This window comes from Siphateles boraxobius, unplaced genomic scaffold (genome assembly GCF_051911475.1).
Source record: "Siphateles boraxobius isolate OS27281-9 unplaced genomic scaffold, OSU_SipBor_1 204, whole genome shotgun sequence".
Lineage (NCBI taxonomy): Eukaryota > Metazoa > Chordata > Actinopteri > Cypriniformes > Leuciscidae > Siphateles > Siphateles boraxobius.
Window position 1 is genome coordinate 705,001 of NW_027508816.1, and position 27,099 is coordinate 732,099.

Below are 27,099 nucleotides of genomic sequence, written 5' to 3' on the forward strand. Positions count from 1 at the left end.
CATGACGCGTTTAGGATCAACATGCACAAGCTCTTGCTAATCTAGCATTTGTCCTTCATCTGCATCAACATCTGTTTATAAAGCAACTACGGAAGACGTGACGCCAATCAAACCCATGATAAGAGTGTTTCTGAACTCACACACACACTCATGTTTCTCTGCAGATGTTCATCTCTACAACTACACACACACACCTGTTACGACTGACAGAGTTCACCGAACACAGAAACGAGCGCGAGTTTATCTTCCGTCAGACATCAGTGGAAAAACCCACTTTATTTTATATAACTAAAGGGATAATTCATGCAAAATTGCATCATTTACAGTGAATTAAGAAAGTGATCAAGAAAATATGATCATATAACACCTATTTTATCATCTCTACACTGGTTACCTATTAAGTTACGTATCAATTACAAAGTATTCCTACTGACCTATAAAGCCCTAAATGGTTTAGCTCCTGTGTATTTAACAGACCTTCTATCGCCATACAATCCATCGCGCTCTTTAAGATCACTAAATTCGAGGCTTCTGGTCATTCCTAGGATATCTAAGTCCACTAAAGGAGGGAGGGCGTTCTCGCATTTAGCTCCTAAACTCTGGAATAGCCTTCCTGATATTGTACGAGACTCAGACTCGCTGTCCCAGTTTAAAACTAGATTAAAGACGCATCTCTTTAACCAAGCATTCACTTAATGCTTAACCTTTGATACTACTGCTGAATCAGTTCGAATGCATTAACATTATGAACATCAGCTATGCTAATTATTTCCCATCTGCCTTTCTGCTGTTATTTCGGGACGCTAGTCCCGAGGTAAATAGCGTTCGTCAGCTCCAGTTTGTATCCAGCCTCTCACGGAGACTTCAGATGCCCCAACGCCTGTGAAGAGACGACTCGACGCCTGTGAAGAGACGACTCGACGCCTGTGAAGAGACGACTCGACGCCTGTGAAGAGACAACTCAAAGCCGGCGATATGTTATGCCATAAATTAATACTTGATTAACTAACTGTATTTTTCTATGTACATTTCCGAAATGCAATTTCTGTAAAGCTGCTTTGAGACAATGTGTATTGTGAAAAGCGCTATACAAATAAATTTGAATTGAATTGAATTGAATTAAGAAAATATTCACATTCCTTAATTTTGTCAAATCTTTTAATGCAGCATTATGCTTTAAATTGTTTTGGGGGAGGTTTCACCTCAATCTATACATCATGAAGCAAAAAACAGATTTGTGATGACTTTGACCCTGTGAATTTTTTTCTTTTTATAAAGTTGCAATCCATCAAGTGGTGTAATGGAGAGTGCTTGGCTATTTTTGAGTGATTACCTGTATGAATTAGATTTTACTTGGTTTACCGATTAGGGATGGAACGATTACCGGTTTCACGATAAAATGACGGTTAGTATTACCGTTTACAATTTAATTATCACGAAAACCGTCTTTGATTATCGTGATTTTGAAAACTGGCGGTAAATCCCGTCCAGTTAGCGTGACAACGAGACCGGCGTACAGCAGCGCCAGCGCTCGAGGTTCCTCACCCATAATCCTCCCCGCCGCCGCTTCGGTGGCATCAGAGATCGTACGTGCTATGTGAGGGATAATGTAGAGCGATGCAGTTGTTATAGCAAACACAACCCTGACGAGAGCGAGGCGGAGGGGTCCTGATCAGCCTGAAGGGGTTGTGTTCGCTATAACCGCCTCGCTCTACATTATCCCGCTTATTACATGGCTACCTACCAAATAAATCAATAATTTGACACAAAATATTGATTTAAAAAGGAGTTTATTGATTTAAAAATTATTATATTGCTTCCGCTTAAGAAAATAGTCCGTTAGGCGAGTCGTGCCACTTGGCCGCCATCTTGGCGACGCCTCCGGGCCGCTGTTTCGGACTAACAAGACCAGGCTCCTATCTAAATGAATGGGCAGAGAGTCAGAACTGCACTTTCACTAGGATATCTAAGTCCACTAAAGGAGGGAGGGCGTTCTCGCATTTAGCTCCTAAACTCTGGAATAGCCTTCCTGATATTGTACGAGACTCAGACTCGCTGTCCCAGTTTAAAACTAGATTAAAGACGCATCTCTTTAACCAAGCATTCATTTAATGCTTAACCTTTGATACTGCTGCTGAATCAGTTCGAATGCATTAACATTATGAACATCAGCTATGCTAATTATTTCCCATCTGCCTTTCTGCTGTTATCTCGGGACGCTAGTCAGCTCCAGTTTGTATCCAGCCTCTCACGGAGACTTCAGATACCCCAACGCCTGTGAAGAGACGACTCGACGCCTGTGAAGAGACGACTCAAAGCCGGCGATATGTTATGCCATAAATTAATACTTGATTAACTAACTGTATTTTTCTATGTACATTTCCGAAATGCAATTTCTGTAAAGCTGCTTTGAGACAATGTGTATTGTGAAAAGCACTATACAAATACATTTGAATTGAATTGAATTGAATAAAAACTGCATGTATAGAAACAGCAGTAAAATATTATAAAAATCACTGAAAAAGTTTGATGACTTTGCCCCAAAATAAGGTTTAAAACGCCTTTCCCCCACAGGTTATACTTTACTACGCATGCGCAAGGGTTCATGACACCAACTTTACGTCTCTATCCAGAATGCCGGTGTTGTGCTGAGCACTTAAACATATTTGTGGTCGATATAAAATGCTTTAACTACCTTGGTGGTCCAGTGCCTTCGCGTTGTGATCACCCTCTTCCTCGTGGATTAATCTGATCTTGCACACAACACAACTCGCTGTCGCCAATCGTCTCCGCTGTCGCAAACCTCAACGGTGCGCATGCGTCAGTGGAACCAGACGATAGGCTTAAATGTTTCCCGGCTTGACTGTTCAAAGCAGACGATTGGCTTTCCAGCGGGAGGGGCGGGACATATCCATACAACCGCCATCTTTGGCGTTACAGGTTTTCCCTATATAGTTGTATTGAGGACTGAGGAAGTGGCATGTCTCTATATAAATTGTATCTGGTTATACTTCACAGCGAAAAAATAACGGACCGCATTCTACATTAGAATTCAACCGAGCCATGTAATAATCCCTGTTATTGTTAACCCCACTAAAGATATAAAAAACACTGTAAAGCACCATAAAGTTTTCGTGCACTATATATTCCTAGACTTCTGAAGCCATTCGATAGCATAATGTGAGGTACAAATGAATATTTAAGTCTCCTCAGTCATTCTCTTGATAGGTCGCTGGTGTGTTTGAGTCACTGCAGCACTGATATATGTGAGAGAACATTATAAATACAGGATATCTAGATGTAAAACTCTGCACTCATTATCGCCAGCACTAGCACTCTCTATGGTAAAACACGAAGACAAAACAGTACGACTGTCTCTAAAGCTGCTATGAAAGCATGTGTACAGTGAAAAGCACTATAGACTCGGGATGTGCACAATGACTGACTTAACAGTTTAAACGAGAATTTTGCAACCGACTAATCGACTAGTCTAACCTCCGTCTAAATCTAGCAAATCTAGTTCTGTCTTCCAGCTATATCAATATTCATGATCACTCACGCCCTCCCCACAAACAGCTTTCTGACACAAAACACGTCTTACAAATTTTAAATCAATATATTGATTTGATGAGTGACCAGGATGATTTTCACCTCTGACCCCAGAGGGTTAAGCAAAGTTAGCCATTATAGACATGTTTATTAAAATTAACTCAATCAAGCAGCACAGGACCAATAACGTTTAAACTTAATAGCCTTAAACGGATTTCCTCAAATAAAAGTTAGTCCACATAAGTCAGCAGATTAAGGTATTGTTGTTCATTGATAGGTTTAAACACACATGCGTTTAATCAATCTGTAAACGACGGGCGCAAAATGGCAAGAAAAGCCTGACCTGTACTGACAACTATACACTATTTCTATCGTTAGGAATGGATGTCGATATAGCAACTGTTCAAGTGTCAAGTAAGATCCATTCATTATGTTTCTCCTTTAATCCGATATAAATTTCCGTACCGTATTGTCCCTCATAGCCGGTAATATAACAAGCCTATAAGCAAGCTTAACTGTTATACTAGTTTGACATGACATAGAAGAAAACTGAAAAGATGTGCAAGGTTTCAAAAACACTCCCTCGCCGTGCTCATCTTCTGAGCGGACGCTCTCGACTAGTCTCCCGAACCCCTACTGTACACATTATGACACTATAATGCCTCTGTGAGCAACCATGTACAGTACATACCATGGTGTATGAATATAGTAATTAAACTGTCTGATACCATTACTGAACCACTGTGATGCTTCATGGTACCATAGTCATAGCGTTTAAACGTCTCCTGCTATTTAAGACCGGTTTAAAAAAGCATTTTGCACATTGACAGAGGAAATTTGGTTCTAGTCCACCTAGTTTTGCAAGATGCAGCAGCAAATCATTAAACAACTACTTTTGACCCACCGCACCCAGAACCTTTGACCAGATTATCAGCATGAGCTCTGATTCATCCTCTATGAGCAAAGGTTGCATTAGAAACAACAGCCCGTTTCATTTCTGCTAAAGGATCTGGCTTCATTAAACACACGGAGTAACTCCATCATCGCCCAGTCGAGCTCCACACGTCTGTACACATCATCAGCAGGACTGCCTTCACCATCCCCGCATTACACGTCCACAACACATGCGCTACAGAGAGCTGGAGTATGAGGAAAGTGTTGTACCCGTGTGTTTCCAGTCTGCGGAGGGCTGTTGGTCCGCCGGTTCCATGTCTGCAGTGTGTGTGTGTGTGTGTGTGTGAGAGACTGAGGGATATCAGCGCTGAGAGGAGGCGTGAGGTTATAGAGGCGGGTCCATGTCTGCAGTGTGTGTGTGTGTGTGTGTGTGTGTGTGTGTGTGTGTGTGTGTGTGTGTGTGTGTGTGTGTGTGTGTGTGTGTGTGTGTGTGAGAGACTGAGGGATATCAGCGCTGAGAGGAGGCATGAGGTTATAGAGGCGGGTCCATGTCTGCAGTGTGTGTGTGTGTGTGTGTGTGTGTGTGTGTGTGTGTGTGTGTGTGTGTGTGTGTGTGTGTGTGTGTGTGTGTGTGTGAGAGACTGAGGGATATCAGCGCTGAGAGGAGGCATGAGGTTATAGAGGCGGGTCCATGTCTTCAGTGTGTGTGTGTGTGTGTGTGTGTGTGTGTGTGTGTGTGTGTGAGAGACTGAGGGATATCAGCGCTGAGAGGAGGCATGAGGTTATAGAGGCGGGTCCATGTCTTCAGTGTGTGTGTGTGTGTGTGTGTGTGTGTGTGTGTGTGTGTGTGTGTGTGTGTGTGTGTGTGAGAGACTGAGGGATATCAGCGCTGAGAGGAGGCATGAGGTTATAGAGGCGGGTCCATGTCTGCAGTGTGTGTGTGTGTGTGTGTGTGTGTGTGTGTGTGTGTGTGTGTGTGTGTGTGTGTGTGAGAGACTGAGGGATATCAGCGCTGAGAGGAGGCATGAGGTTATAGAGGCGGGTCCATGTCTTCAGTGTTTGTGTGTGTGTGTGTGTGTGTGTGTGTGTGTGTGTGTGTGTGTGTGTGTGTGTGTGAGAGAGAGACTGAGGGATATCAGCGCTGAGAGGAGGCGTGAGGTTATAGAGGCGGGTCCATGTCTGCAGTGTGTGTGTGTGTGTGTGTGTGTGTGTGTGTGTGTGTGTGTGTGTGTGAGAGAGAGAGAGACAGAGATATCAGCGCTGAGAGGAGGCGTGAGGTTATAGAGGCGGGTCCATGTCTGCAGTGTGTGTGTGTGTGTGTGTGTGTGTGTGTGTGTGAGTGTGAGAGACTGAGGGATATCAGCGCTGGAGGAGGGGAAACCAGTCTCCTACACACACACACACACACACACACACACACACACACACACACACACACACACACACCATCAGCTGACCCCCAAACACAAGTCTACCTCCAACACCACACAGTCACTCCTGTTGACCTTTGAGGACAAGTCGTGTGTTTGTGAAAGGGTTGCAGTGTCCAAGGAAAGCGAAATCCTTGTATCATCCTTTTAACATTTAAGGGCATTTTCCATGAATGGCATCAGCGCTCGTCAATGCATTGAATCAATCAGCAAACAAATCTCTATGAGGTGAAGCATCAGCTTAATAATTAACACCTTGTTTCATTACATTAATCTTTGATTGAATCAGCGTTTTTTGTTGAATAAACGGTTTAATAACTCACTCAAAGACAATCCTTGTGGCGTAACAGTGTAACTGTGCAGGAGATGAGCAATGCTGATATTGGTGAAAAATATGCAAGAAAGCCTCTCGTCCAGTCAGATTCACTGATCGGAACTAGCCTAACTGTTACACATATAACAATAGCTTAACGAGCGTACTGTCAGGTTTATGTTCTGTTATGTGGAGCCTTATTTTGACATTCTCTGTTTACTTCACTTCCGGTTTCAACGCTCCGTTTAGTTTCGGTTTTATTGGTTAAATGTCCTTGTTTTGTGCCTGCTGACCACAACGTAACACTTATTTATATAGAAATAAATAAATAAATGGCTATAATACCGCATATTGCGCTATTGAACCACTCAAAATAACCGCAAGGGAAATTCCTTCACCGTAACAGCCCGAGTCTCTCACTTACTGCAAGTCAAGGCATAAAGTCCAGTGTGACTTCAGATAGACTGATGAGCAGTTTCAGTGCCCTGTAAACACCCCACGCTCTGTGACCTGCATTACTTCATCACTGCGGAGCATAAAGAGCCAGTGCTGCAATGAGGAGCACAAACTCTGCAAATACACATTCTTCTAGAAAACAACCCTAAGCCCAAGCAAGTTTCCCAATCATATACTTGTAGATTGAGCCAAAGTGTTTTTTTAACAAATTTTACAAATCTGGAAAACGAGCTAGAAGGCTGGATTCAGTCCAGACTACAGAAGTCTATAAAAACATTTATTTTATTTTATGGATTTCATCGTGCAAAAAGTGCAAAGTGAATTATAAAAAAATGGACAGGAGAACGTTTCAGCACATTGCTATCTTCAGTGCTTCATTTTACAAATCTGAAAATATATTTTTCAGAATAGGGATCAAAGCAAGTTGTTTCACAGTGAGCAAATCAAACAGAAAGGTGATCATGCAAACTGACCCATAATGCAACATCATGCCGTGCCGAAGGTGAGATGCATGAGAGATGAGGGGAAGAGGACAAAACACAAGTGATGATCATACACAGACAGAACACGATGGGTAAATGAAAGGTCCAGTGAAGGGAACGGGCTGTGATGACACTGATGATTTACCTGCCGCTGCGCTCGGATCCGACATCGGGATTCCTTCAGCTTCCCTCTTCCCGGATACAGGTTTATCCCCTGGAGGACGGGTTACTGGACTTGGGGAGAGTTCTTGTAAATCAGATTCCAGGCCTGCCTTTCCTCTCCCAGCAGAGGATTCGTCTGACGCCGGGGTGGGAAGATGGTGGGAGATCTGATCTTCCTCTTCGGCTACAGACTCCAGTTCAGGAGATCTGTCTTCATCCAGCAACACTTCTGATGCCGGTTTCATGAACGCCAGGCTATCCTGCATCTCCAGAAAGTCCTCAGCAGCTCCTCGTGTCGGCCTCTCGATAAACTCGAACTCTTCAGAGGACGGCTCGGGCTCGGACGCCTCGTCTCGGCGCTCCTGCTCCGCGGAGAAGCTGGAGGGTTTCTGGGACACCGCGTCCAACACCGGGGAGAAGGAGTCCGCAGAAGGGCTCTCAGAATCCCACTGTTCCTGAGCCTTTCCCAATGGGAAGTTCAGGCAATCAAATTTGTGCGCCATTTGAACAGAAGTTTGGCTTAACACCTCAACCTTGTCCTTCAAAAGACTGTCCGTTTTTTGAGGCACGTCTGTCTCTTTCACGAGATCGAAAGCTACAAAACTCTGCTCGAAGTTGTTGTGTTCTCCCAGCTTGACCTTCTCTGTGGCCGCTCTGGCCTCCGTGACCTCGGCCATCTCCTTCAGAAGCAAGATCTTGGAGTCCAGACTGTTAGCAGACGGCGAGAACGGGGATTTGGGGGAATCGTTCCCTCTTCTATGAGCCGGGCTGAACTCAGGGCTTCCTTCTGATGAGCCGGAGTCCACCTTTTCAGGGTTCATCGGAGAAGACTTCAAAATATCTGGGAGAGACATCGGCCGGTCATCGGAAGCCGTGTTGACATCGGAAGCATACGAAAGGGAAAGCCCTTGTTTGGTTTCTCTTGACTCTAACTGCGCGTGAGCTTCTTCTCCATCATACGCATCTTGGACCAGGTCTGGAGAGGGACTATCGGCCGGTGTTTCCCCGAGACTGTCGTTTAGAGGGGAAAACGCCTGAAAGGGACTTTTCTTCGTTTCAAACATGAAGTCGTCATCTGACTGGCTTAGCACATCAGGGTCGAATCCTGCCGAGTCCTTGTGTCCCAATGAATCCATAGTTCGTTCAGAGGCCTGTGAAGCTACGGATGGAGAATCCCAGCAGTCTGCGGGATCAGAACGAGACATGAACTGCGGTTAGCTGGAGTCTGGCCCTGTGGACGATCCTGTCAGGGTTTCACAATCTTCAAGCTAAATCCCCTCATGGCTACTGAAGATACAACACTTCACCTTTCAGACTTTGAATTCCAAAAGTTTGTCCTTCATTGAAAGCATCCACTTTTCTCTCTAAAATCAGGTGGTCATGCAATTAATAAATATCTGCTCTGAAAGAATGCAATATATGAGGATGTTAACTGAGTTTTTCTGTACAGGTTAACTAATGCAAAGCGTTACAGACTTGTAGGAGACCAAGCTTCTCTCGTTATTCAGAGACATGTGAAAGTCAGAACAAATCAACCATCTGAGTGCTTAAGCAGACAGAGCAAAATGGCAAAAATCAAGACTAACGTCAATCATTTCACCCGTTCCAGGACACATTCTGACAATACTGAGGCTGCATTAGGGCTATCAATAGTGCCAGTGTTTGCATACCAATCAATTAAAAAATTACACAAAAGGATCTTAATAATATCAGCAGCACAGACTTGATTTGGTACATGGGTGCTGCAATCACTAATGGCATTTAGAGAAGGCTTGCCTCATGAATGTCAGTTACTTCATACTGATATTGTGCAGTCACATAACCTAATTAATATTCACGAGCTGCTCCCGCACACAAAGAAATTTCATAATTTGCCCTCGGATGAGATCTGACCGAACCCGGAAATACTCATGGGCTCAACGGAAAACTCAATTTAAATTAATTGTTCATTATCTATACAAGCATTTTAAATAAGTGGAGTTTTAAATGATGGAATAGGTTTAACGGCATTTAAATTAATATGGTGGTATTTAAAGGACTGAAAATCAAAAACTTCACTGGTATGTGTGCGGATTACTGGCATCATCACAACCCTAGTCCAGATCAATGAAAATCATACTTTCATGATGTTAAATTGATATCAGGTCAAACATTACCCTAAATGCAAGCACTAAATAAATGGCAGCACAAAGATGAAAACTACATCAGCATTCTAGCAAAGAAGAAACGTACCTGATGGAAACCGAGGCTGAAAGAGCGCAGGAGCGACGCCAGGAGCAGAAGGAGGTTCGGGATCATCTGAAAAACAACCACACGAAGGCGTTTCACTCACTAAAGCCCGAGTCAGAGAGCAAGTGATTTATAGAAGGGGACGACATCATTTAAACATTTATATGTGCTAGTCAGCTATGTGTTCAAGCCATTAGGATCACAAATATATGGGGGTAGAATTGTTCCATTATTCCAAATAAATAGATTATGTTCCACAAATATATGTAAAGAGATTCACAAAAATATATCAAATTCACAAATAAATAGATTAAGATCCACAAATATATGTAAAGACTTTCACAAAGAATTATAAAACTCATAAATAAATAGAATGAGATTTGCAAATAAAAAATATATTTACAAATGTTGTTTAAACCACAAACACAACTCTGCCTGGCATTCATTTTGTGAATCGGTTCCTGTGCATTTGTAAATCTCCTCACGCATTTGTGGATTCTGAAACACTTCTAGCGTCGACGTGCAGACAAATCCACAAATAAGTGACTCCACCCAACCTTTACCTAAGCCAATCAGATAACGGCCACATTGAGCTGACCAATCGTAGCACGTTCTCGCTACAACCAACCACGTTAGGCTTTACACTCGGGGGGGTCTTGCCCTGAAATAACTTTGCTCGTTCATCTGCATTGGCTCAAATAGGAAGTGTAGGCTAAGGAAGACCCATAATATTGCTTCAGTAAAATGTTTAAAATGTGGATTTCGTTAGAGTTAGACCATGAGACTGCGTATCAAGCCAAGACACATTTTTATGAGCCTTTGAAAATGCCAGAGAAACAGCGCTTGCGTTATGGGAACAACGCGTTATGGAAGCGTCACGTTAATCATGATAAAACAGAAAAGCATCAATGCGTTGCTGACTAATGAATAACTGGATTCAACCTCGTGATACATACGCGAGTTTGTGTAATATTGGGGAAATTACTGTCACAACAGCTTTTCCCACTTCTCCAGTCAAGTTTTAAATAGCAGGTCCGTGGATCTAATGATTAAATATAGGCTATAACATGCATTTAAAAGCGAAATGCCCAGCAGACAGCAGCGATTTGAATTTATCCGTTAAAACGCTTGATCACACAAATAATATTTCATATGAATCAGACTTAATAATTGTATTGTAAAAGTTACTTACAGCATCCAATATAAATGCAAATGTGTATTATTTCAGCATTATCCACTCAAGACCCCATTTGCCACACGCTGTTACATTTTCAATGATGGTCATTTGGGCTGATATTTTGTATTCTACATAATATTTATGTCCTATAGCTAGCTATTTGTCACAACGATTGTGCTTTAAAAGACAAAATCGTCCGTTTTGTAATGTATTACATCGTGTCTACCCCGTGCGAGGCTTTCTACATTGGACAAGCAAAGGACCAAATGTGCAAATGATGTGTCCTCCGTGTAGTAGCGTGTAGTGGCGTGTAGTGGCGTGTAGTGGCGTGTAGTGGCGTTTAGTTGGGTGCTGTGGCGTGTAGTGGCGTGTAGTAGCGTGTAGTAGCGTGTAGTTGCGTGTAGTTGCGTGTAGTGGCGTGTAGTGGCGTGTAGTAACGTGTAGTAACGTGTAGTGGCGTGTAGTGGCGTGTAGTTGCGTGTAGTGGCGTGTAGTGGCGTGTAGTTGCGTGTAGTTGCGTGTAGTAACGTGTAGTAACGTGTAGTGGCGTGTAGTGGCGTGTAGTAACGTGTAGTAACGTGTAGTGGCGTGTAGTGGCGTGTAGTTGCGTGTAGTGGCGTGTAGTGGCGTGTAGTTGCGTGTAGTTGCGTGTAGTAACGTGTAGTAACGTGTAGTGGCGTGTAGTGGCGTGTAGTAACGTGTAGTAACGTGTAGTGGCGTGTAGTGGCGTGTAGTGGCGTGTAGTTGCGTGTAGTGGCTAGGGATGGCGAAAACGAAAAATTTTCTTGACCGACCACCGAGCCTCATTAGCCGGTTGAAACCGGTTAACCGATTCGTTTAAAATATGCCACGCTATTTGAAATAACAGCCATTTCGAGCCGCGCCTGCAATTTCGCAACTCTGTCGCATCTCTCTCTGCCTCCCGCTCACACACACACACACACACTGCCCCGGCGCCGCGCTTCCACTCACGTCACTTTTTTAAAATCCCCTACAGCGCGAAAAATGAGTCCCGCAAACGCGGCGCCGAGGAGCTTGTATGTAATCGGAGGGCAAATGGCTCCTTAGCTTTGAAATGGATTGGGTACAAGGTGATCGCGTTGAAAATAAAGGTGTTAGTCTAGCGTTAGAAGCTCATTTAAAACATTGCAGCGTCTCATTTAAGTAAATGACAGCTCCGACTTAGTTTGAGGTAACGTTAGTGCTAACAATAATAAAGAAAGATGATGATCATCATCACCTTATCTGTTACCACTGAAATGTAGATGTAATGTATTTCTACAGTATTACTACTGTATTTAAGCACTGTATCACTCAAGTTGCAACTTACTGTGTCATTCTTTTTGGTGAAATGGTCCTACACACTACGTTTCTTTGCACGCTTCATCCTGTCGTCTGCCCTGGCTCTAACCTCCAGTGGTTTAGCCTGTAGCCTTTACTTTTCGCAAACCTTGTGAGCGCGCGAACCCAAACGCTGTGACCTCGCGCCAAATGTTTTTATTGGTTTATTAAGTACAAACAGGCGAGTTATGAAAAATTGAGTGTGAGGGATTTGTTCACTACACACAAAAATATCTTCGATTAAGATGGCTAACTGTAGTAGCGTTTAGTCCACTGTCTATAATAGCCTAATTTAGAGATCACTTTTTTTTTTAACCGACTACCGACAACTTTGATCGGTTAACGTTGAGACGGTCAACCATCGGTCAAACGGTCATCGGTTAGCATCCCTAGTAGTGGCGTGTAGTAACGTGTAGTAACGTGTAGTAACGTGTAGTGGCGTGTAGTGGCGTGTAGTAGCGTGTAGTTGCGTGTAGTGGCGTGTAGTGGCGTGTAGTGGCGTGTAGTGGCGTGTAGTAGCATGTAGTGGGCGTGTAGTGGCGTGTAGTTGCGTGTAGTGGCGTGTAGTGGCGTGTAGTGGCGTGTAGTGGCGTGTAGTTGCGTGTAGTTGCGTGTTGTTGCGTGTAGTGGCGTGTAGTGGCGTGTAGTGGCGTGTAGTGGCGTGTAGTTGCGTGTAGTTGCGTGTTGTTGCGTGTAGTGGCGTGTAGTGGCGTGTAGTGGCGTGTAGTGGCGTGTAGTGGCGTGTAGTGGCGTGTAGTTGCGTGTTGTTGCGTGTAGTGGCGTGTAGTGGCGTGTAGTTGCGTGTAGTGGCGTGTAGTGGCGTGTTGTTGCGTGTAGTGGCGTGTAGTGGCGTGTAGTGGCGTGTTGTTGCGTGTAGTTGCGTGTAGTGGCGTGTAGTTGCCTGTTGTTGCGTGTAGTGGCGTGTAGTGGCGTGTAGTGGCGTGTAGTTGCGTGTAGTAGCGTGTAGTTGCGTGTAGTTGCCTGTAGTTGCCTGTAGTTGCCTGTAGTTGCCTGTAGTTGCGTGTTGTTGCGTGTAGTGTCGTTTAGTGGCGTGTAGTGGCGTGTAGTGGCAGTAGTTGCGTGTAGTAGCGTGTAGTAGCGTGTAGTAGCGTGTAGTTGCGTGTAGTTGCGTGTAGTAGCCGCTTCAGAAGAAGAAGAACGGGCATCCGTTTACTATCAGTGAATCATCGTGTCGCGCTGCGCCGCGTCCAGTGTAGACATATCACGAATTATGAATTTTCATGTAGCCAGCATAGTCAATAAAGAAGATTATACGTCATATATCTTCAGGGAAGAAAACAGACGTCATGGGCAAAATGTGTTACACTGCAAACATGTTAGTTTTACATGATGTGAAACTGCTACGGCAGGGAAGATAATCGGCTTTGCTTTTGACGCGCCGCTTGACTCCGGTAGAGAGGGTTATGATGCTCGGGATCTGTGATGATCATTTGTGTGTAATCCTGAGTTAATAATAAAGAATAATAAATATAAAGAAGCCTTAAACTCCAACAATCTTTGGAAACGGGATGTTTTAACCACACAAACAGCTCATTTGAATGAAGCTCCCATTACAGATGTTTTCAGGGGTGTTGATAATATCTGCAAAATTAATCAGATCCAGTTCTGGCCCCGATTGTAAAGCCTAACGTGATTGGTTGTAGTGAGAACGTGCTACGATTGGTCAGCTCAATGTGGCCGTTATCTGATTGGCTTAGGTAAAGGGTGGGTGGAGTCACTTATTTGTTGATTTGTCTGCACGTCGACGCTAGAAGTGTTTCTAAATCCACAAATGTGTGAGGAGATTTACAAATGCACGAAAAACGGTTCACAAATAAATGCCAGGCAGAGTTGTGTTTGTGGCATAAAACACATTTGTAAATATTGATTTTTATACGCAAAGCTAATTTTATTTATTTGTGAGTTTTATATTTTTTTTGTGAAACTCTTTACATTTATTTGTGGATCTTAATCTATTTATTTGGAATAATGGAACAATTCTACCCCCATATAAATATCAGCGTTTTCACTAAAAAAAAGAAAATCCCAGGGTAAGAAACCCATGTTTATGTGAAAAAACGCCAGAGTCACGTGGTAATCAGGAGCCGCTTTTGTTGTAGATATTAAAAAATAATTATGTTAAAAAAATAATAAAGACAATGTCATTTTTTCCAGAGGCACTATATGTTATTCTGCAGTTTATAAATAAACAAAATAAGCAGCAGCTTTCTATGTGGCTTTACATAATGTGCAGAAGTTGCTGTAAGAGTCACACAATCCAAAGGTTATTCAACCACACCTGAACAATAACACTGAAATTCTTATCAAGCATGTAATCAAGTTTGACTATCTGTGATTATTGCACCGCTGTTCCTGTGTGTATGAGACACATCAAACGGCAGAGAGAACGAAACGCTCGTCTGGGCCGTCCACCAGCATGGCTTTAGACAGCACAACGAGAGCGATGAGAAAATGTGTTTACTCGCGGATCGTGAATACTGTTGCTCAGGGGTTAAATTGGGATTTATTATGTGGGGGTGCTCTCCTCTCCCTTGGGGTGTCCGGGGGTGTCCGGGGGTGTGATTACACATTTTATTACCTTGTTATGATATAGTGACCAATACAATGTGCCAAACATAAAGTGCCACATGAAGAGACAGTGCAGTGTATGACAGTAGCAACAGCTGAGAAGATTTGGGTCTGTGGTGACCAGGTCCACCTCACACACACTTCCTTCTCCCATTCTCTCTCTTTACTACTACAACACACACACACACACACACACACACACACACACACACACACACCTACTCTGCATCATTTCTCATCAAGCTATGCACAAGTCACAAAAATAAAATCAATCTATCCTTGTGGAAAGGTTGCTTGGCAGCTAAATGTAGTTCTAGCAAGTCTTATATTTCTGTAATTCACACAGATTGCTAGTTTGTTTTGAGCAGCCAGCTAGCAGTTCTCTTGGCAGTTTACTGATAATCCGGTGTCTGAAGTAAAATGCTCAAAACATCTCCTGAGAAAAATCACATGGTCAACCTAGTCTTGGTTATTTAATTTTGATTTAGTCTTATTTTCCTTACCTTGTCATTCAAGGCCAGGGCACTTTTTGTACATTTCTGGAACTTTTTCAAACTCACTGTGCATTTCCATGAGATTATTGGTAACTGTGCTTCTTAGTAAAACAGTAATATTGTGATGTTATTGGTTTCCATTGCTCTCTTAGGTTGGTCTGGAGCTCTGGATCAGATAAGACAACAGAAGCACAGCGTCACTCAACACTCACTTAACATTGTTCCACTCCGCATGGATATGAGCATGAAGACGTCTTAGTCTTTATTTAGACTATTGCTGTCCTAAATAACACACACACTGATAGATGACAGCCCAGAACAGAGGATCATCATGGACACGGATCATCACACAAGCAAACTTCGTTTGGTTAAGGAGATGATACATCACACTTCAGACTCAAACACCATGGGTAAAGCAGGGAGAGCTTGCCTAAACCAGGTCTGAGATCCGCTGTAACTGAGTCAATGACTCCGGTTTTCTTTGCAGAGCAAAATGCATTCAATATGAACAAGTGATGAACCAACTTCTGGGCCGAAACCGTAAATTCAGGAGAATAAAATAGAGTTTAAAGGGATAATTCATCCCAAAATGAAAATTCTGTCATTTACTTACTCTCATGTTGTTCCAAACAAAATACTTTTTTTCATCTTCCGAACAAAAATAAATATCTTTTTCAGGAAATCTGAGAGTCCCTTCATTGGCAGCTATGCAACTACCACTTTGAAGTTTAAAAAAATTCATAAAGAGATCTTAAACCTAATTGAGCCATCCATATGAACTGAGCGGTTTAATCCAAAATTCCTGAAAAGACTCCATCGCTTTATATGATGAACGGATTGAATTAAGGCATTTATCCACATATAAACATTGATCAGCAAACGTAAACAGAAATAGCATCCAACGTGCTGCGTCACACGAGAACGAACCTCATTGGTTCTCGCTGAAGATCAAACGTGCTGCGTAACACGAGAACGAACCTCATTGGTTCTCGCTGAAGATCAAACGTGCTGCGTCACACGAGAACGAACCTCATTGGTTCTCGCTGAAGATCAAACGTGCTGCTTCACGAGAACGAACCTCATTGGTTCTCGCTGAAGATCAAACGTGCTGCGTCACACGAGAACGAAACTCATTGGTTCTCGCTGAAGATCAAACGTGCTGCGTAACACGAGAACGAAACTCATTGGTTCTCGCTGAAGATCAAACGTGCTGCGTCACACGAGAACGAAACTCATTGGTTCTCGCTGAAGATCAAACGTGCTGCGTCACACGAGAACGAACCTCATTGGTTCTCGCTGAAGATCAAACGTGCTGCTTCACGAGAACGAACCTCATTGGTTCTCGCTGAAGATCAAACGTGCTGCGTCACACGAGAACGAAACTCATTGGTTCTCGCTGAAGATCAAACGTGCTGCGTAACACGAGAACGAAACTCATTGGTTCTCGCTGAAGATCAAACGTGCTGCGTCACACGAGAACGAACCTCATTGGTTCTCGCTGAAGATCAAACGAGCTGCGTCACACGAGAACGAACCTCATTGGTTCTCGCTGAAGATCAAACGTGCTGCGTCACACGAGAACGAACCTCATTGGTTCTCGCTGAAGATCAAACGTGCTGCTTCACGAGAACGAACCTCATTGGTTCTCGCTGAAGATCAAACGTGCTGCGTCACACGAGAACGAACCTCATTGGTTCTCGCTGAAGATCAAACGTGCTGCGTCACACGAGAACGAAACTCATTGGTTCTCGCTGAAGATCAAACGTGCTGCGTCACACGAGAACGAACCTCATTGGTTCTCGCTGAAGATCGAACGTGCTGCGTCACACGAGAACGAACCTCATTGGTTCTCGCTGAAGATCGAACGTGCTGCGTCACACGAGAACGAACCTCATTGGTTCTCGCTGAAGATCAAACGTGCTGCGTCACACGAGAACGAAACTCATTGGTTCTCGCTGAAGATCAAACGTGCTGCGTCACACGAGAACGAACCTCATTGGTTCTCGCTGAAGATCGAACGCGCTGCGTCACACGAGAACGAACCTCATTGGTTCTCGCTGAAGATCGAACGTGCTGCGTCACACGAGAACGAAACTCATTGGTTCTCGCTGAAGATCGAACGTGCTGCGTCACACGAGAACGAACCCCATTGGTTCTCGCTGAAGATCAAACGTGCTGCGTCACACGAGAACGAAACTCATTGGTTCTCGCTGAAGATCAAACGTGCTGCGTCACACGAGAACGAAACTCATTGGTTCTCGCTGAAGATCGAACGTGCTGCGTCACACGAGAACGAAACTCATTGGTTCTCGCTGAAGATCGAACGCGCTGCGTCACACGAGAACGAACCTCATTGGTTCTCGCTGAAGATCAAACGCGCTGCGTCACACGAGAACGAAACTCATTGGTTCTCGCTGAAGATCAAACGTGCTGCGTCACACGAGAACGAAACTCATTGGTTCTCGCTGAAGATCGAACGCGCTGCGTCACACGAGAACGAACCTCATTGGTTCTCGCTGAAGATCGAACGCGCTGCGTCACACGAGAACGAACCTCATTGGTTCTCGCTGAAGATCGAACGCGCTGCGTCACACGAGAACGAACCTCATTGGTTCTCGCTGAAGATCGAACGCGCTGCGTCACACGAGAACGAACCTCATTGGTTCTCGCTGAAGATCGAACGCGCTGCGTCACACGAGAACGAACCTCATTGGTTCTCGCTGAAGATCAAACGTGCTGCGTCACACGAGAACGAACCCCATTGGTTCTCGCTGAAGATCAAACGTGCTGCGTCACACGAGAACGAAACTCATTGGTTCTCGCTGAAGATCGAACGCGCTGCGTCACACGAGAACGAACCTCATTGGTTCTCGCTGAAGATCAAACGCGCTGCGTCACACGAGAACGAAACTCATTGGTTCTCGCTGAAGATCAAACGCGCTGCGTCACACGAGAACGAAACTCATTGGTTCTCGCTGAAGATCAAACGTGCTGCGTCACACGAGAACGAACCTCATTGGTTCTCGCTGAAGATCAAACGTGCTGCGTCACACGAGAACGAACCTCATTGGTTCTCGCTGAAGATCAAACGTGCTGCGTCACACGAGAACGAACCTCATTGGTTCTCGCTGAAGATCAAACGTGCTGCGTCACACGAGAACGAACCTCATTGGTTCTCTCTGAAGATCAAACGTGCTGCGTCACACGAGAACGAACCTCATTGGTTCTCGCTGAAGATCAAACGTGCTGCGTAACACGAGAACGAACCTCATTGGTTCTCGCTGAGGATCAAACGTGCTGCGTCACACGAGAACGAACCTCATTGGTTCTCGCTGAAGATCAAACGTGCTGCGTCACACGAGAACGAAACTCATTGGTTCTCGCTGAAGATCAAACGTGCTGCGTCACACGAGAACGAACCTCATTGGTTCTCGCTGAAGATCAAACGTGCTGCGTCACACGAGAACGAACCTCATTGGTTCTCGCTGAAGATCAAACGTGCTGCGTAACACGAGAACGAACCTCATTGGTTCTCGCTGAGGATCAAACGTGCTGCGTAACACGAGAACGAACCTCATTGGTTCTCGCTGAGGATCAAACGTGCTGCGTCACACGAGAACGAAACTCATTGGTTCTCGCTGAAGATCAAACGTGCTGCGTCACACGAGAACGAACCTCATTGGTTCTCGCTGAAGATCAAACGTGCTGCGTCACACGAGAACGAAACTCATTGGTTCTCGCTGAAGATCAAACGTGCTGCGTCACACGAGAACGAAACTCATTGGTTCTCGCTGAAGATCAAACGTGCTGCGTCACACGAGAACGAACCTCATTGGTTCTCGCTGAAGATCAAACGTGCTGCGTCACACGAGAACGAACCTCATTGGTTCTCGCTGAAGATCAAACGTGCTGCGTCACACGAGAATTAACCTCATCATAGTTCACCATATAGCCTAAAGCGATAAAATCTCTTCAGAAAATTTGGACGAAACAGCTTTAATCAAAAGGATTAATTTTACGATTTCTTTGAACTTTTTTAAAGTGTCAAAGTGGTAGTTGCGTAACTGTCAATGGAAATCAGTCAGATTTCATCAAAAAGATTTCCTTTTGTGTTCTGAAGGTGAACAAAAGTCTTATGGCTTTGGAACTCATTTTTGGGTGAACTATCCCTTTAATGCATTATCTAGCTCAGTGCTTCCTAAACCTTTCCTGAAGTACCCTACAACTGCACATTTTGGACATCTTCCTCATCTAAAACACCTGATTCAACTCATCAGCACATTAGTACAAACTGCAAGAGCTGAATTGGGTGTGTCTGATGAGGGAGACATACAAAATGAGCAGTAACTACTCCGGTTATATTGTATACAGACACACACACGTTTATAAAAAATCTTTTTTTAAACACATCATAAACAACACACACACATAGATCCAAACACACACGTTTATATAAATGTTTTGTATAGGCTACATTTATATAAACGTGTATATACACACGTTTATATTTATGTATTTTAAAAAAACTCACGTCATTCATACATATATGTATAAAATCACAAATATAATCTATATTAAAGGGTTTCATGTATGAATCTCCTTAAAGCATCAGGCGCGCTGCGTGTCTTTGTTCATGAAGCGGGTGGGCCGCGTCGACCACATATTCACACAATAATGCCTCATCATGCCACATTTCCTCAGCAGGAAACAAATATCACTGCAACACTGCAGCATTTCACATAATGCCGAATATCTGCTCATTACCTTCGGTCTCGCTCATAGGCTACATGTATCTGATCGCTTTAGTATTCCATAGACAAATTCAACATCAGAAATCCCCGCCGCCCCCAACGATCTCAACACAAATAACGCTGAAATTAATGTTATACTCACTGGATGATGATGGATGAAGAGTGTGCGTGTGCTTCTCCTCCTCCTCACGGGCTTCGGATGAGAGAGAGTGTGTGTGAGCCGCACACGAGCTGCTGATCTCCGGTGCGGGACTTTCCGCGGACTTCACCGGAGTCACGCGCTCCTCTCTCATCACTGTCTGCTGAGATGATGTTACTTCTGGAGTAACGGCTTCTGTTACAGCTGGAGTAACGCTTTCCTCCACGTTAGTAACGGCTTCTGTTACAGCTGGAGTAACGCTTTCCTCCACGTTAGTAACGGCTTCTGTTACAGCTGGAGTAACGCTTTCCTCCTCTGGTTCAGGAGTAACGGCAGCTTCAGTGATCACTGGATATGTCTGTGAAGTAGACGTTACTTCTGCCTCTGTGCTCGTCCGCTTCACTGGAACTTCACTTAACATTACAGGAGTAACGCTTTCCTCCGCCATCTCTGGAGTAACGATCACTTCTGCTGGCTGTGAAGCACTCATTTCTTCAGTAATCTGCGGAGAACTAGTTACCTCAGATGTTTGTGAAGCACTAGTTAACGTTACCTCAGTTGTTTCTGTTTCGGTTGTTTGTGGAGAACTAGTTTTCTCGGTCCTCTCCTCCTCCGCGTCCCGTGTCTGAGCGGCTTCATTCATGATCGCAGGATCGCGCGGTGCCTCGTCAGGTGCACTGGATGATGAAACTTTGTCTGCTTCTTCCATTCGGAAGCTGTGCTTGATATGTGAGTGTGTTGGGCTGGAGGTGAAAGGAGACAGTAACCTGCAGAAGAAACACAAACTCTCTTTTCTTTAAGAGGAGAAAGACGCCGAGGCTCGACACTGCTGAAAGTTAAAAGACTCCTCGAAAGTGACTAAGCGGAATATTATGGATACCACCGACTACAATCGTGTGTCCAATCACTAAACACCGTGGTTGAATGATGTAACCAATGACCAATCGAGAAGCAGAAGTGCGCTAAGCCCCGCCTACACTTCTTTTCTCAATCTCTCTCTCTCTCTCTCTCTCTTTGTGCTTTAGATCAGGGTTTTACACCACAATAAACACACGAACCAAAATGATTTACTCTCTCAAAGCATTCGACTAAAACCAGTAGTGATATTATTTATCATTTGTGGTATTGTATTATTAGTTTGCTGATAAAAAAGAAAGAAAATAAATGCTGTAAAGTTATATCTATGCAGTTGGTGTAGTATGTTGTGCTGAGGAAACAGTACTATATATAAATGTAAGTATATCCCACATGTGCTACATATGTATATCTCACAGATCATGTTTCAAATTTGTGCATATGCCATCCATATGTAGCCTATAGTAAATGTACAGTGTATTCTGTGAATGTTGGATTGGTCTTGAGCAGTTTACTCTTTTATAGTCCACTATAGTGAGAACATCCCTGTCAACATCTGCTCTGCATCAGATATAGCAGATTCTCATGAGTTACTGAGCACTGCTGTTCCTGTCACTCAAAAAACACACACACCGTCTCATATCCATAAGAGCAGACACACACCCCTCTCAAATATCCACTGGAGAATATATTACAAGCAATTCATGGAATTGAGCGAATACCTGCTTAATTTAGCCTAATAACCTGCTTGAAATGTAATCTCTAGCAGATGTTTGAGCATTAAAGTTGAAAGGGGCTGTGAATCTGCTTCAGGCATATAAGAGACAAACGTCTGGGTTATGATGGTTGTTAAAGGGCTCGTTGTGTGTTAAAGTCCATCACGAATCAGCTGTTCAAAATAAAAGTCAAAGTGATGAAACCTAGTAATACATTATTAAAGGGAGAGTTCAAATTCTGTCATCATCTGCACCTTCATGCTGTTCAAACCTGTGCGACGCAATGACATGAAAGTCACAGGAGTCAAACATCACTGATTTCCACTTGAAACGTCTTCAGCTGGAGGTCTGAATGAGATCACTCACTACGTTTACATGCAGCCAATATTAAGGTCCCTATTCGGGTTTCTGAAACATTAGGAATAACCCGTTTACATGCGTGAGCAGAGAGAGTTACTAAGATAAAGTTATTGTCCAGCTAAAGTTAGTCTTGATTGATTCACTTCCATTGCGAAGATCATTAGTTATTATCTTATAGTGCAGCAGATTAGTAAAAAAATCGTTCACATTGGTATAGAAGCATGAAATTTGGCACAGATACTCTCTAAGTGCCACTATTTTGGAAAAGGTGTTGGCCACTCAAAAATTCAATGTGGCGGCCAATTTTCAAGATGGCCGCCATTGCCAAAGGCAAAGCCCCAAGTTTTGTCCCCAACCCGCATCTCCTCCCGCAGCTTTTGTCACAGACCCATGAATGAGGCATCAAATTGTGCTGATTATTCGGAAATGGTTTGCTATGACTTTTATAAGTGATCGGGGGTACGATGTTCACCCCAGGGGCGAAAAAGCGGCCGAAAAATCCCATAGACTTAACATTGCGACAAACTTTGACGATTCATAGCTCCGAGCGAGGATTTCGCAGAAACGTGCGGTTTACCACATTTGAAGAGGCTGACAGGCTCTGTAAGAACATACCTCACAATGGGGTAAAAGTTGCACCCCTGGGGACAGGAGCTGCCCAAAGTTGCCCCATTGACTTACTAAGGTGCAGAGGTGGAAAGTAACGAATTACATTTACTCGCGTTACGTAATTGAGTCGTTTTTTTGTGTACTTCTATTTTTTTTAAATAGTTTTTAAAATCTGTAATTTTACTTATACGTTTTGTTTGAAGTATTGTACTTCGCTACATTTGAAATCATATCCGTTACTGAGTAAAAAATAATACAAGGGAGAAAAAAAATCACACTCCGGAAACTACTGCATTGATTGAAGGGCGGGAGAACAAACACGCAAAAAAGGTGTCGCAGACGGAGCTGAAGCTGAAAGCGAAGCGCCCTTGAATTCTTATGAAGCGCATTATGGCCAGTATGGAAATACTTTGGATGTAGAAAAAAGTGTGGTTCTCCTCGAGGATAGATATCCAATTTGCAAAAAATGTGGACAGAAAGTGGCTGCAAAAGGAGGATACACAGGACACCATCCTCCTGCAGATAAAGGCATGTCCCGATTATAACGTAAGGCCGAATGATTTACGTGATGCAGAGGGAATCCCGGAATCCAGTCATGAAAATGGAATTTACATAACGCAGATGATGTCACGTAAACACGCAAAATGATGGATGGATGAATACATGGAAAGAAGAACTGTTCAATAATTCCAATCGTGACGTGGTATGTGAATATTTAAGCGCAAAAATACTGCTATGTAAATATATAACCTGCTTGTTCTACGTTTCTGTGTGAATCGGTGTGAATGAGCTGCTCCGCTTGGTCTAAGTTACTACATAGGCTACTCAAGTACATGGTGTTTTCAGCATCTCACAAACAATCTGAGGACATGAATACATGAACATTTCCAGAGCTGCTCTGAGAGAACGCCTATTGAGCATTTTCACCATTTTATTTGAGAAAAACCATTGTCAATTACACTTTGAAACAGGTCTTCACTACAACCCGTCAAAATAAAAGTTTGGTTTAACTAGAAGAAATTATGACAGAAATGTATTACTATTGTAGGCATACAATAGAACATACTCCTCAAAATAATAATAATAACAACAGCAACAATAATAATACAATTTATTTGAACATTATTTAAGGAATATATTTTTTGTCCATTGTTTAATTTAGTAAATCTGTTTTTGCAGCTCTTCCCCCAAAAATAAAAGGACACAAGTTTAAATTTTCATTTGATTACCACCGTTTTTGATAATATACTTGGATTAAATCATAAAAAGAAACATTCGTTTTCTGAATAAATACATTTCATAGGACTATATTATTCTTAAACATTTTAATAAATTATTAATGTTAAAAAAAAGTTGTTAATCTAATTCATTATCAATTATTGAATTTAATTGATTTGTTTTATTGAAATTTTTATAAACAAAACAAACAAATGGTTTCAAGTTTGTTATAAAAGCATTCGTTCAACCCCCAAAAAACGGTTTTCTTTAATTTAATAGTCATTTTAACTGATGATAATAATAACCAGTGTTGTGCAAGTTACTTCCAAACTGTAATACATTATACATTACCTGTTACTGTAATTTAAAAGTAATTCATTACCTTACAATATTACTGTCTCAGAATTGTAATGCGTTACATTACTCCTGTATTACTTTTGAGTTACTTTCACCAAAATAGCTATACAGTAGTAGAACTTAACATTCTAAGGCTGTAACAATATGCGATATGAAACACTCTGTCACACTCTCAGAACCCACTACATCCCTCACTGGCCACCAGAGGCCACCATCACCCGAGTATTGACTTTCTCACACATCACTCCTGGACTGATTACTCACACACCTGCCACCACTGATCACTCACACACCTGCACCCTGTTATCTACCTGCATATAAGCCCCATTCACTTCTCATACAGTGCGAAGTCTCGTTTCCTCTGTGAACATTCTGAGCGTTTATCCCTGTATCTCTGCCTACCTGTGTTTGACCTCCGCTGATCTGATTATCCCGTTGTCTGCTGCCTGTCTCTCGACCCTCTGCTTCGTCCCTGACTTCTCTTCTGCTCGCTGCCAGCCCTGACCCCTCGCCTGGATTTGATAAGTGTGAGCCCATTCTCTATTGCTGATCTTGCCGGTGTCTGACCCTTTTCCTGCTTACTTCTCTTCTTAATAAATACGTTGCAAATGGACCTGACTGCCTCTGGTGATTCATCACAGAAGACTTCGCCACAACAAGGTTCAGCAACGATGTCTGCACTCACCGCAGCGTTCGCTGCCCAAGCGGATCAACTCGCCACTCATCACCACCAACTCAACCGTCTCACATCGGTAACTGAGGAATTGGTGAAAGCCATTCAAACCATGCAAAACCCCGCTCCCAACCCTTCTCCACAGCAAATACCACAACCAGCTCCCCGTGCCGCTGAAGGCCAGTCCTCTATGAGCGCGCACCCTCGCCTCGCACTTCCCGAGAAGTTTGATGGAGACCCAGGGAGATGCAAAGGCTTTATCCTGCAATGCACACTCATCATTGCCCAGCAACCCATGCTCTATTCCACCGAAACCAGTAAGATCGCCTTTGTTTGTTCTCTATTAACCGGAAGAGCATTGGACTGGATTACGGCAGTATGGCGAGCGGATGGTACAGCTTTTCCCACCTTCGAGACATTCCTTCAACAGTTTCGAGAGGTTTTTGAGCATTCTAAAGAGGGCAAAGGAGCAGGCGACCGACTTCTTGAACTCACCCAGGGTCGTTCCACGGCCGCCGAATATGCGCTCACTTTCAGAACCCTCGCCGCGCAGACGGATTGGACCAACGATTCATTAAAGGTGATGTTCCGAAGGGGATTGAGTCATGAGTTACAAGCTGAATTAGCCTGCCGTGATGAGGGGAGAGAACTGGATCAGTTTATTCATCTGGCTATCCAAATCGACAACCTCATCCGATCTCGCCGTATGAATCATCGTCCTGTATTTACCTCACGCCCTGTGGTTCCTCCTAGATTCTCTACCCACGCATCCGCTGACCACGTTGAACCCATGCAGATAAACACCTCTCACTTAACTCTGGAAGAAAAGGAACGACGGAGGTGTCAAAACCTGTGTTTGTATTGTGGCGAGGCGGGTCATTTCCGCATCAACTGTCCCATACGTCCTCCACTGAAAAATCTACGACCGGTGAGTTTCCCTGCTGAAACCCCTAACCCTGACTCTTGCATATCTGTGTCTTTTGTACTCACAGTGAATGATCGTCAAATTATCACCCATGCCTTGATTGACTCCGGCGCTGCCGGGAACTTTATGTCACAAGACTTTGTTCAACGAAACAACATTGCTCTAACCCGTTGTTATTCTTGTCTCACAGTCGAGGCCATCGATGGAAGACCACTAGGCTCAGGTCGAGTAACCCATATCACCCAGCACATCCACATGCGGACAGGAGCTCTTCACACTGAAACCATTCAGTTCTTCGTTCTTCAAACTTCTTACACACCAGTCATTCTGGGTCTACCCTGGCTCCGCAAGCACGATCCACACATTCGGTGGGGAACCGGTCAAATCATCCACTGGAGTAAATCCTGCTGCTCCACCTGTCTCGCCTCTGTGACTCCTCTACCCGTTCGAAACATCACTGTTCCCCAGGAGGGGACTGACTCAGTTCACCTTCCAACCGAATACCACGACCTAGCCGTAGCCTTCAGTAAAGTGAAGGCCTCCAAACTTTCCCCGCACCGCAACAGCGACTGTGCCATCGATCTGGTTCCAGGCTCCACGCCTCCCAAAGGCCGTATCTTCCCTCTTTCCCAACCTGAGACTGAGGCCATGAGAAAATATATCGAAGAAGACCTCGCAAAGGGCTTCATCCGAACCTCAACATCTCCAGCATCAGCTGGCTTCTTCTTTGTCAAAAAAAAAGACGGCGGTCTGCGACCTTGTATTGATTATCGGGCTCTCAATGATCAGACAATCAAATTCCACTATCCGCTCCCTCTGGTACCAGCAGCCCTGGAACTACTCCGCACGGCCAAGTTCTACACCAAACTCGACTTGCGCTGTGCGTACAATCTCATCCGCATTCGCGAGGGGGACGAGTGGAAAACAGCCTTTTCCACGTGCACAGGGCACTACGAATATCAGGTTATGCCGTTCGGGCTGTCTAACAGTCCTGCCGTGTTCCAATCTTTCATCAACGACGTCTTTCGAGACATGCTCCATCGTACAGTCATCGTCTACATTGACGACATCTTGATTTATTCCAACACCCTGAAGGAACACATCCAACACGTCCGAGCGGTCCTAGAACGCCTCATTCAACACCAGCTTTATGCCAAGATCGAGAAGTGTGAGTTCCATCAGACCTCCACCACGTTCTTAGGATACATCATCAGCCCTGAGGGTGTCGCCATGGATGAGGGCAAAGTTCGAGCTGTTCTTGAGTGGCCACGACCCAGCACTCTTAAGGAGCTACAACGCTTCCTCGGGTTTGCCAACTTCTACCGCCGCTTCATCCGTAACTTCAGCATTGTGGCAAACCCTTTGACATCTCTGATCAAG

At 43.9% G+C, this 27,099-nt stretch overlaps 1 protein-coding gene across 7 annotated transcripts in view; it reads right to left on the reverse strand.

Annotated features, from left to right (window-relative positions):
• Positions 1–20,902, reverse strand: part of rtn4b (reticulon 4b) — a 28,301-nt gene extending 7,399 nt beyond the window's left edge. The window contains exons 1-4 of one of the 7 annotated variants that reach the window (XM_077237557.1): positions 20,233–20,902; positions 20,010–20,186; positions 9,519–9,584; positions 7,270–8,469 (exon numbers count right to left, since the gene is read on the reverse strand). In XM_077237557.1, the coding sequence (XP_077093672.1) occupies positions 7,270–8,469; positions 9,519–9,584; positions 20,010–20,160 (1,417 nt within the window). In that variant the 5' untranslated portion in view covers positions 20,161–20,186; positions 20,233–20,902. Of the gene's footprint in view, positions 1–4,713; positions 4,874–6,353; positions 6,481–7,269; positions 8,651–9,518; positions 9,585–20,009 lie in introns of those variants that run through there. The other 6 variants (XM_077237556.1, XM_077237560.1, XM_077237558.1 and 3 more) reach the window with 6 other exon arrangements.
• Between the last annotated feature and the right edge of the window lie 6,197 nt (positions 20,903–27,099).